Source organism: Lactuca sativa, chromosome 7, assembly GCF_002870075.4.
Source record: "Lactuca sativa cultivar Salinas chromosome 7, Lsat_Salinas_v11, whole genome shotgun sequence".
Lineage (NCBI taxonomy): Eukaryota > Viridiplantae > Streptophyta > Magnoliopsida > Asterales > Asteraceae > Lactuca > Lactuca sativa.
Genome location: NC_056629.2, coordinates 161,605,050 through 161,617,448, shown reverse-complemented (window position 1 = coordinate 161,617,448; position 12,399 = coordinate 161,605,050). Strand labels below are relative to the sequence as shown.

General features: G+C 39.2%; 1 protein-coding gene across 1 annotated transcript; it reads right to left on the bottom strand.

Moving 5' to 3' along the window:
• Window positions 1-1,339: 1,339 nt before the first annotated feature.
• Window positions 1,340-4,407, bottom strand: LOC111895741 (4-hydroxy-3-methylbut-2-enyl diphosphate reductase, chloroplastic). The gene is made up of 9 exons (XM_023891819.3): window positions 4,088-4,407; window positions 3,464-3,660; window positions 3,191-3,370; window positions 2,974-3,105; window positions 2,798-2,872; window positions 2,527-2,727; window positions 1,836-2,021; window positions 1,660-1,746; window positions 1,340-1,554 (listed from the first exon to the last, which is right to left on the bottom strand). Exons 1-9 carry the CDS (start codon window positions 4,338-4,340, stop codon window positions 1,498-1,500), a joined length of 1,368 nt encoding a protein of 455 aa, XP_023747587.1. The 5' UTR covers window positions 4,341-4,407; the 3' UTR covers window positions 1,340-1,497.
• Window positions 4,408-12,399: the final 7,992 nt, after the last annotated feature.

The following is a 12,399-nucleotide window of genomic DNA, read 5'->3' as shown; positions in this document are numbered from 1 at the left end:
TACCACTGTCGTGGAGACTACTTTAGACCACAAAGAGATTTCTCCAATAACATGTATGATCTTTCTTGGAATCCGGTAACCCTTCTTGATAGGACATGTAAATCTCCTTATCTACACTGCCATGGAGAAATATAGTTTTCCATTAAGTTGTTCAAAGATCAAGTGCACCAACCATAGCCAAAAGTACATGAATCTTCTCGATTCCTTATTTCTTGGAGAACCATTTTGCCACTGACCTAGCTTTGAACCTACGGTTCAACCCTCATAATTCAATCCTTTCTCTTAAAGATCTACTTACATCCCATTGATTTTGCTCCTTTCGATAATGGGACAAGAACCTATGTTTCATTCTTCTCCAATGATTGCATTTATTCATTCATTGTCATCAAATAGTTTGTTACTTCTTTACTCACTACAACCTCTTTGTAAGATCGAGGCTCGTCAATATCGATGTATTAGAAGCAACTATGTGAAGATGAAGATCAAACTTTCATTATGTTATGTTCACCACCAAGATACCATGGTAGAACAAAAATCAATGTGAATGATGTGAATGATTCTTTGTTGTCTAAAAATGATTGAAACAAAAGGTTTCTGTTAATAAAGATGTTTCCAAATTAGGTTTGTTTGCAGGTAGGGGAAGAACAACAAAAAGAAATGGAGAAACAAAAGTAAGTCACATTCCAAACTGGACTTCTTAAAATTTTAATTGCTATTCTCCTCAATTATATTTCTTGATTGGTTAAAAGTGGATCAAATTAAAATGACATATTATAAAGACTTTATATAAGGTTAAAACTTTTTATAAAATATAAAATGCGACATCTCTTATCCAATGAGCATAATATGCCAATTTCTTTTCCAATATTGGATCAATAGAGCTTTTCTTAATATCTGAATTATAAAATGGCACTTTTTGGGTGTTTTGGGTTTACAAATTGATACTCTTTCATCCCTCACCACTTTCTCTCAAAACACATACTGTTTTAGACGAAATCTTGTAAAAGTTCGTTGAAAGAAAATCCTTTTGTTGGTTGACTATTATCCACGTTTGTTATTGTAATTTGTAAGTGTTTGACTGTAGTGAGATTTATATTCACAATCTCCACTTACAATAGTAATTAAAGCATGAAACGAGTACAAAAAAATCTTGTATTCCTACACCCTTAAAAGGTTCATCTTTTCATTAATGGATCATATTCGGAAGTGATTTCCAGCTTAAATTGTACTTATCATATTATATGTGAACCACACTAAATACTTTGTGTTATCGTATGGTTGTTTATTATTTATTCTCTTCTATTATATTTCTTATTCCTTATAACTTACATTCCACACATTTGTATCTAGTTTTTAAAATACAATATTCAAGTATTTGTATCATAAAGTATAACCAAGTGAGTTGCTATGAAAATAAGACAACAATATTAATGATACAAAAGATGACAAAATGTACCCGCTTTACCATTCAACCTCTTGTTACAAGAAAAAAAAATCTTAATTTATTTCTTCACGTTTAATCTCAAATACCCTCATCAGAACATCTCCAACAACCTAAGTATATCCAATTCAAACGAATTAAAATATAGCAATTTATGTAAAATTTCCTATATTTTAATTTTAAGACAAATTGATAAAAATATGAAACATAAGAGTTACCTTATCAGGAGTGGAAGCACCGGATGTGACACCAATTGTTACATGTCCTTTCGGTAGCCAATTTTTCTTCTCAACGCATTCACCATGCTATTAAAAATAACACGGTTTTATTTAAAATGAGACGAGATTAAATAAAAAATGAATTATGAAAATTATAAGATATTATTATTTGTTACCATTAATTTATAAGTTATGTGATTTCCGGGACCCACTCTTTGTTCACTATCGACCCAATAAGATGGAATGCCACGATCCTCTGCGATTTCTTGTAGGTGTGAAGTGTTGCTTGAATTCCATCCACCAACTACCAACATAACATCCAACTTTTCATCCACCAATTTATACATTGCATCTTGTCGCACCTAAAATGTGGATTTTATTTATAATAAAATTCAAAAAAAAAAAAGTTATAAAATTTGAGAGGAGTGAGCAAGTTTCAAAGGGTGGGAATGTGGATTGATGTCTGATATGCCTGTTATTGGGTCTAACCAGACTTAGAAGGCCTCTCTGACTCGGTCATGGTAAAAGGTTTGGTGACTCGGTCAGATTCAGACTGTTTGATACCAGACTTAAAAGGCCTCTCTGACTCGGTCATGGTAAAAGGTTTGGTGACTCTGTCAGATTCAGACTGTTTGATACCAGACTTAGAAGCCTCTCTGACTCGGTCATGGCTCCACTGCTTATTCAGGGCTAAGTCTTACTTTGACTTGATTCAATCAAGTCTAACTCAATCAACAACTATCAAACAATCCTATATTTATCAATAATCTCAAGAGATTTATTTTTTTGTTAAAAAAAATACTTTATCTTTTCTTTATATGTTGAAGAAACATGAAAAATGTTACTAGATAAGAGAGAAGCAATAACTTGAGTAGCTTCACAAATGGTGTTGAAACTTATGAAGTGATTTTTGATATTTTCTACTCCATATTTACGCATCATAGTTGTGTCTAGTAGTTTCCCAATCTCCTCTGTTTCTCCTTTGAGCATTGTAGTTTGGTTTGCTACACCAGCTTTCACAAGATCCTTATCTGGATTAAAATCCTTAGAAGTTGCATATTTGAATTTCTGAAATTATATAATAATAGGATTAATCGCAAGAAATAGCAATGTAAGTTCATTCATTTGTTTATTATACCTCAAGAAAAGCTTCTTTTGTTGAGCTAGATCCATTAAGTTCACCATCAAGAATATAATCACACACATATTTTGCCTAAAACAATGGATTAATCATTAATCATTAATGTTTAATACATCTTAATTCAAAGATGGTTTCCTTAAATAAAAAAAGAAAAACAAAATTATTAAACATACCTCATCCATATTCTTCACAATGACATACTTTCCTGCAAAAGATGCTGTTGCTATGGTCTCTTCATGGGAATATTTCCCATGAATTATAGAAGTATAGTCCCCTTTCTTGTGCTTTTCAACACTATTCCATACCTTTTAACCCCAAAAAAGAAAAAAAAAATATCACATAAGGTGAAGTAAAGATTAAAGAAACACAGAAGAGAATTAAAAGAACTACCTTAGATACCCAAGGACATGTTGTATCTACTATTTGAACTTGTTTATTCTTCAAAGTCAACATCTCATTGACTGCAGCCCCAAAAGCAGGCAAAACCACAACATCTCCTTTATCAATCACATCAAACTGTTTCTCTCCATCTTTAATGGGGATGCCTTTAATCTCCATCTCCTCTAGCCTCTAGCATTACAGAAATCAAGTTTTGAGAAAATTTGACACTGTAGATTAAGATACAGATGTAACAGATCATGGTAAAATCAATCATAATAATACCTTATTAACAGTAGGATTGTGAATAATTTCGTTTGTGATCCAAATCTTCTCATCATGATACTGTTTCCTTGCTTCATAAGCAAGTCGAATGGCATGTTCAACACCCCAGCAAAAGCCATAAGCTTCTGCAAGCTTCACAGTAACATTTCCCCATGTGTATACAAAATTGTTCTTCTTCAATGTCTTTATGATATCACCTTACAGTAGATTAAACATCAGCGATTCAGTTCATCTTATGCAATGTTATAATAAACTGCATCTGCGTATCCATCATAGTTTCTATATTGTAATTTAAGCAGGTGATAAGATCGCTACACTTTATAATGCAAATATTCTCAACGTAAATTCCTTTTGTAGCAGATAACTAAGTCGATTAATAAATTAATAAATTTCAATATTGTTATAATTTGATTAAATTCACATGATTCGGTCATATCTAAGTTCTAACAAGCTCTCATCGTTCAATTTGGACTCGATCGCAGAGAAGTCAGTTGATAATTTGAATAATCTCAAATTCGATGTAAATTGATTAAATTCACATGAATCGATCATATCTAACAAACGCTCATTGTACGATTCAGGAAAAAATTGAACGAAAAATCAAACCAATAGCATAATTCTTACTGGTGTACTCTTGATTCATGAGGTCAAGAGTCTCCTCTTTACGCCCGAACCCTTTCCGGTTGTAGTTGTCGCTTCTAGTCAAGTTATGACGAAAAACTTTGGCATCGAAGTCAGAGCTATCGGCCATCGACGGCGAAGAAGCATCTCCGTTAGTGCAGCGGACAAACAGAGGTTTTGGACACCGGGTGATTCTGACGTTCGGCGGAGATAGTCCGGTGCCAGTGGAGAAAGGGCTAAATCGAAGAGATGCCATTGGAAGGAATGAAGGAGGTTTGTGTGATGAGGTTTGTATTCATATTTAGCAGAGCCAACCATGGTGGAATGTTTTGGTAGGAAAGAGGAAAAAGAAAAACTGCGCCAACATAAAATATTAATATGTCTATATCACAAAGATATGTTAATGACGAGGATCTTGGAAACGGAAAAATCCATACAAAAAGTAATGTTTTACAAATTAAAGCAGCGAGAATGTTGAACATACACCCATGCATTGAGACTTGAAAGGAGTTGGAGAATTTGTTATTACAAGTTTTACGATTTTTAAATGTTTTTACGATTTTGTTTGGATTTTTTTTTTTTTTTTGAAGTTGGACCGAATGGATAACAAAAATCTAAATTCGTATCAAAGTTATATTAAAAAAATTGAATACTTGTAAACTTTATATACAACATATATTAGGCTTGGCAATTGGGTTGACTTCGGGTTTGCGAGTCAGAATATAATGACTCAACCCAACCCATATAATATATGTATTGATGGGTTGGTGGATTGGAAACATCAATCCAACTCGACCCACATAACATGTTTAATTATATCGAACAAGAAAGATAACCAAAGGTAGAGCGACAAACGATGGAGCGCAGCTATAGCCGGTGGGTTGGTTCCTTGGTGGTGTGTGATGAGATGTCTAGATGCGATGGAGTCTCTCTAGCTACTCGACCTTTCACGTCTGGATGGATCTATAATTGGATTTGGGGTTAGGAGTGTTAGTGCACGATGAGTATTCCATTAAGGCATTAATATATATATATATATATATATATATATATATATATATATATATATATATATATATATATATATATATATATATATATATATATATATATATATATATATATAGTCGGGTTGGCGGGTTAATCCGTTAACCCAAACAGATAAACCAACCCAACCCATGAAATAAACGGGTTGGTGGGTCAGAAATCTCAACCCAAACTTGTTTATTTTTGTGTTGGGTTGGGTCAAAAATTGTCAACCCTAGTATCTATCGAATCAGGGTGATCAATTAATATTTGGAACAATTTCCATATATATATATATATATATATATATATATATATATATATATATATATATATATATATATATATATATATATATATATATATATATATATAGTACTTGAACCAAGCTAGGTAATGTTCATCGGCTTATGGCTAAAAAGATCTAAGTCATCAGTTTGCAGTGATACATGTTCTCCTCTCTTTCTTCCTTACCAATCCAGAAGAATTGACGTGTTCTCTCCCTATTCTTCTTCATCAGAGGAATCATATGTGTTCTCCTCTTATTCTTCTTCATCTGATGAACCCACAAAAGTGATATTCCATATTTCACACTGATGTTTAATCTAGTATCGTCACCACCTCTAATTGGGGCTACTTTGGTTTAATTGTTCCAATCAAGCTTCCAGTTCCTTATATTGCCCCCTTTTTTCCTCTCCCAAGTCGTCCTAGAATTCTTGTAGAATTAGAGAATCGTTGATTTAGTTTTCAAGGAAACAATCGATTGGCATCTCCTTCTGCTTCAAGGAAACAATCATTACTAAAACACTTTAGGTATGTCAATCTAAGCTATTTATTGTGGTTGTTTATTTACGGGTTAGTTTTTATTTTACGTTGATGATGATGTATGATTAAAAGACGAGGGTTGCAAGAAAGTCTACAGACCTACAGTTGGCCGACAGTAACATCCAAAAATAAACGGTATAACTTGAAACCCCTTTAAATTAGAGTTATTGAATTATTAGTCCCTTAGTACGCTGGGCGTACTTAGGTGTACGCTTAGCGTACTAGGACCCTTATTGGTCGCGGATGTTTAGACGTACGCTGGGCGTACCATGGATTACGCGGGGCGTACGCGCCAGGGATCAAAAACCCTATATTGGACTTGAGGCCTATATAAACGACTTTAAGCCCTTGGGACTAAACCCTAGAGAGCCTCCACTGCCCTTGAACGTCATTTCATTATTGAAAGCCTTGAGATATCATTTTTGAGCTTTAAAAGTGTGCATTTGTGATCTTTAGTGTTCATTTCAAGGAGAAGAGTTGGTCAAGCAAGCTTGGATCAAGAGGGTGCTTCAAGATCTTACATCATAATCATCTTATAGAGCTCTTAGAGGTAAAAAGCTTGCACCTTTCCTCTTTGCTCTTTAGATCTAGCTAGGGTTTTTGTAGTTGGTCCTTTTGATGGATTTTGGGCCTCATTTGTTGGCTAGATCGTCCCCATCCGATAATAAGGTTAGATCTAAGGTCCTTAAGCCATTTAGGAGCATAATAGGAGCTTGGTGGAGGTGTTGACCTTGTACATGAGTTAAAGACCTTGGAAAGGTCTTAATGATAAATTTGAAGGTTTAATGGACATGCAAAGGCATAAAGTTAGCAACTTTATGCCCTAGGAGGTGTTAATGGACTCAGATCTAGATTATGGACATAAAAGAATGGAATAATAAGCACTTAATAGTGTTAGAGATGGATTGGTTAAATCCCTAGCTATGGTAAGCTTGGGTTCCTCAGCAGATTGATTATGGAATGGTAGCAAGGATTGGGATTTCTTTTTGGGTATTGAGCAACAAGGGGTAAGCAGGATCGAAGTGGGGGAGAATCCTCCGAGTGTGCAAAGGTAGGAGCACGCAGACCCAGAATGAGTGCGTGACCTCCGAGAAGGAAAAGAAATGGTTCATCGTTTGATGGATTGAGGATTTTAGGGTTGGGAGTTTGAGAAACTCCCCATCAACTAGTGCGTGTGATGGTAATGGTTAGTACGTGGTTGGGAATTCAGGTTGTGGATCGCCCGTAGGACTCGAGGGAGTCAGAATGAGGATCTTGAGAGCTAATGGCACATGGGTGCCTTCGTATTACCAGTTAGTGGTAGAAAGTGATGTAGGACTACGGGGCAGCCGTAGCATTCACTAGCAGCCAGTGGTAGAAAGTGTTGTAAGACTACGGGGCAGCTGTAGCATTCACTAGCAATCAGCAATGGATGGTGATGTAAGACTACGGGTAAGCCGTAGCATTCCTTAGTAGCTTCGTTGGCGGAGTTGGGGCGAGGCCCGTATGAGATTAGCAGTGTAGATGAGACCTGAGAGCAGGGTTGCTCAGTAGTATGGTTGGGTAAGACCCGTGGGCGAGGCCTGAGCGAGAGTGATTAGACTAGTGGGACTAGAAGGATAGAGGCGGGTGGGACCCGTGGGCGAGGCCCGTGAGTTTTAGCAGCGCGGGTGGGACCTGGTAGGGACCTTAGTGTCAAGTTGGGGGATCAGGGATCCCAGGTTTTGTAGTGCCTGAATGGCAGAATAGATTGAGCAGTTATAGGTGGTAGAAGTTTCTTCGGAATTCGCTGGGAGCAACTAGTGATGGTGTTGGATCTAGCTACCGGTGGGAGCCGGTAATCCAGATATTGGTAGATTGGTAAGGACCAGGGTGGTCTCAGTGCATCCGGAAGGCAAATATGGAATAGCAGAGTTTTCAACCAGTAGCAGTGCAGGAAAGCAATCCATGGTGGAATTCAGTTAATTGATTGTGGGGTGCTCGACACCAAATTATAGTAGAAAGAAATGTCCAGTGGATACTGGCGATAATGACCCGTACTGGAAGTAGCGGGAATAATGGATTGGTGAAGATAGGATCTTCATAGTGATAGAGGAAATAGTTGGTTATGGGGCATCGGCTTGGGAAGGCAAGGGAATCGCGTAAGGGAAGAAGGGGTGAACCCTTATGAGTTCAAGTGCAGTACCCGGAGAGTACCAGAAGGATTGTCGGTTGAGTAAGTTGTGTTTCTAAATTGTTCAGGGTTAGGGTTGACCCGAGGTTTTTATCTGCGAGGATTATGTTAGTCAGAACGACCGGGTGGAAGACCAGCGAAGGTAGGCAGCTAGTGTTGGGATAATTGGTGGGTATTGGAAGCAGATCGCAGGCGGTTGGCCATAGCAAACTTCAAGGACGAAGTTTAGTTTAAGTGGGGGAGAGTTGTAACACCCAAAGTTTTGAAGGCCAAGAAAGGAAAGAAAACCCTAACTTCAAGGGGAGACTCGGCGAGTCCAAGGAGGAACTCGGCGAGTCCGAGCGGGATCCGGGTCTAGGAGTAAGTGACCGACTCGGCGAGTCGGCCAAGGGGACTCGGCGAGTCTGGTCTGTACGAGGAAACCCTAAATCCGGGACTTGGAGCCTATTTTAACATCTCATTCTCTCCCCTAGGGTTCCTTTACTGCCTCTTTCACCCAGAACACCAAACCCTAGCCGCCATATCCATTGATTGAGCCAATTGTTGCCTTGAAGAGTGCATTAAAGCTTGGAGAAGGAAGAAGGATCTTGGAGGTGCAAGAAGGGGCTATAGATCTAGGATTGGGAAGATATTTCTGAACATTTGGAGGTAATAAACTAGTTCTTGGATTCTTTTGCACCTAGATCTATATGTGAGTTTTGGGGCTTTTTAGCCATAATGGTATCCATTTGAGTTAGAAGCCATATATGAAGTTGCTACTTCGGATCTAAGCATATTATGGTCTTGAGAAGCATAAAGTATCTGCCCTTGAGTTGATTATGGAGCCTCTTTGCCTTAAACCCTAGTTTATGGTGTATTTTGCCTAGATCTCCTTCTCTACACGTAAAGTTTGCAACTTTACGTGAGGAATAGGCTTGGGAAGGGTAGATCTACAGTTTGGAGTCCATGCATGACTCAAAAGTCCTCTGCATGTATGTAGATCTGAATGGACTCGGCGAGTCCTTTGAGTGGACTCGGCGAGTAGTATGAAGATTAGGAGGAACTTGACGAGTGGGATGAACAGCTCATCGAGTCGGATGAAGTTGGGCAGGAACTCGGCGAGTTTGAAGAACAACTCGGCGAGTCTGTTGAAGGTTGTCTTGGACTCGGCGAGTCAGGTCGCGAAACCCTAAACCCTTCGAGTTGAGACTCGAATCAGTGAGTCGAATGGAGACTCGGTGAGTTGGACAGGTTAGGACTCGGAAATCGGTGGACTCGGCGAGTCGAGTTGCGAATAGAAGGACTCTGAACATATGAACTCGGCGAGCCAATAGGGTGACTCGGCGAGTAGGGTTGACCTGGAAGGTTGACTTTGACCAGGACTTTGACTTTGACCAGAGTTGACTTGGTTGTCTTTCGGGGGTCAGTTAGACTCAATGTTTCATTGATATTGGTAGCTCGGGGAGTGAGTGGAGCAGGAGTTCAGAGAGTTGCCGGACAGCAGCTAATGGGTTCATCAGCCAGTTCAGCCAGTGCAGGTGAGTTTCCCTTTTATGTGAATGGGTCTACGGCCACAATGCCGACCCATGTAGTTATGAGTAGAAGACCCAGGGGTTAGCCCTAGGCACAGTATGCTAGTATGATATTCAGGACGAGGTCCAGTGATCTTGGGCGGGTGCCCAAGGAATGGATTATTTGATAGTTTATACTTGTTGTCTGTGTGATATTTGTATGTGCCTGGTAGGGAGGTGAATGTAAGCGAGGTCCTGTATCTCACCAATAGCAGAGTGTGGATGGTGTTCCACATCTTATTAGCAGCAGATCAGGGGCGAGGCCCAAGTTAGGGAAAGAGTGAGTGTAGGCTGGGCCCGTATCTCACTATCAGTAGGAGTATGGATGGGGTTCCATGACTCATCAGTAGAGTTCGGTTATTAGGACCGAAGGGTAGTCAGACACCCCAGATACGTCTGACAGTATGTGATGTTATGTTTACATGCTAGCATGATCTGTTATATGAGTTAGAGGCAGTAGGGGGAGATAGTCCCCGAGATTACCGGTCGATAGGGCCGAAGGGGCGGTCATGCCCAACCATGATAGATAGATTATGTGACATATGTGTTATGTGGTAGTAGGGGGTGAAATAGTCCCCAGTACCCGGTCTAGAGGACCAAAAGGGAGACCAGCACCCAGATATGCTAGTCAGTATTCGGTCGAGAGGACCGAAGGGGAGGCAAGCTCCCAGATATACTAGTCAGTATCCGGTCGAGAGGACCGAAGGGGAGGCAAGCTCCCAGATATACTAGTCAGTATCTGGTCAAGAGGACCGAAGGGGAGGCCAACTCCCAGATATATTAGTCAGTATCCGGTCGAGAGGACCGAAGGGGTAGGTCGGGCACCCAGATATGCCTGACAATATATGTATGTTATGTGATTGTATGATATGAGGTATGATGGGGGAACTCACTAAGCTTCGTGCTTACGGTTTTCCGTTTTGGTTTCAGGTACTTCCGGTAGCGGAGGGAAGAGCTCGGGGTGATCGCATGGCACACACCATAGATTAGACAGCGTGGGAATGTTTTACTTTGATAATGAACGTGTGTTTTGGAAATTAATACTCTAATTATAATTGGATTGATGATTTTGCTTTAAGTAATGTTTCATTAAAAAAAAATTTAGTCTTGAATTTTGGGATGTTACAGAAAGGTACAGGTAGGTGTAGAAGATAGTATTGGGCCCGTACTACTGGAAGCACAAGATCTGTACCCAAAGCACTGATGGATCCTACAACCCTAAGGATGATAGGGCCCTAGTATGTTGTCTGGTAGACTGTTATATGATTATCTGATATATGTGCACATGTTTATTCGATAGTATGTGGGCAATCCAACCCGATGGTTGTGGGCTGAGAGTGTTCCATCCCGAGGATGATTGGACTCATAGTAGGTGGGAATTCCAACCCGATGGTTGTGGGCCAGGAGTATTCCATCCTGAGGATGATTGAACTCGTAGTATGTTGGCATTCCAACCCGATGGTTGAGGGCCTGGGGTATTCCATCCTGATGGATGATTAGACCCATAGTAGTTATTGTATCTGTAGTAGTATGTGCATTCCAACCCGATGGTTGTGGGCTGGGAGTATTCCATCCCGAGGATGATTGGACTTGTAGTATGTTGGCATTCCAACCCGATGGTTGAGGGCCAGGGGTATTCCAACCCGATATTTGACTGGACCCATGGTATGTTGTTCATTTCCGTATGTGTATGGTTGTGTGCGTATGGGTATTTTGGGGGTAACTCACTAAGCTTTCGGGCTTACAATTTCAGTTTATTGTTTCAGGTACACCAGGGATCGTGGCAAGGCAAAAGCGTGATCGTACCGCTCCTCACTTTTATGATGTTGTTTCTGGGATACTTTGATAATAAACTATTTGGAAACCTTTTTGTAACAACTAATAGAACTTGGGTTGTTTTTGAAAGTTTAAATTGGACTGAAATTTTTGGGTGTTACAAAAAGGTATGATTATATAGTCAATGTAATTCGTTTATTTTGCCTGCATAAGGAAAGGCGGTATATTTTGGCCCCTTGGTGATTTGAATTGGTTTATAAGAACCAGGTCTGGTCTAGACTACATTGATGTGTTCAATTTTGTAGTCTGAATTTGATCACAAATCGGGAAATCGGGAAACAAAACAAATGAACATTGTGACAACCCGAACCTTTTTCCGTTAAAGTTAACCGTTTTCCGTCAAATAAATTTCCCATTTTTTATTTGTTCCGTTAATTTCTATGGTTTGAATAATCATTTAAGTCTTATATAATTAAATTTATATGCGAGTCGGAACCAAAATCGTGCGAAAAACCTGAAGTTCCTTTAAAAATCAGCAGTTGATGGCCGGTGTGGTGTACACGGCCGTAAACCGTTCACGACTGGACCCTACCACAGACCATACCCCCAACCTATATATATATATATATATATATATATATATATATATATATATATATATATATATATATATATGACCCTACCCTCATTTACACTTTTCTGACTACGAACACACTTCCTCTCTCTAAAAACCCCACCCGAAAACCCGAGATTTCTCAAGTTTTCTCTTCATCTAACACTCCATTCACCCTAAAATACGTTTTGGAACATCTTACACCAACTTTTTCGTTGATTCAAACATAGTTGTTCTTGAGTTTACGGTCGTACACCCTTCAAATCTTCAAACCTTCAAGGGCCGCAAACCGTTCACGACCGTAAACCCTTCAAAAATTCATAATTCCTTCAAGAACACAGTTCACGACCGTAAACCCTTCAAGAGGTTGTTC

Coding starts and splice junctions, on each gene's coding strand:
- LOC111895741 (XM_023891819.3), bottom strand. CDS start 4,340: ATGGCATCTCTTCGATTTAGCCCTTTCTCCACTGGCACCGGACTATCT. Junction 3,661..4,087: donor CATGAATCAAGAGTACACCA/GTAAGAATTATG, acceptor ATCTACTGTAAG/GTGATATCATAAAGACATTG. Junction 2,728..2,797: donor CAAAAGAAGCTTTTCTTGAG/GTATAATAAACA, acceptor ATATAATTTCAG/AAATTCAAATATGCAACTTC.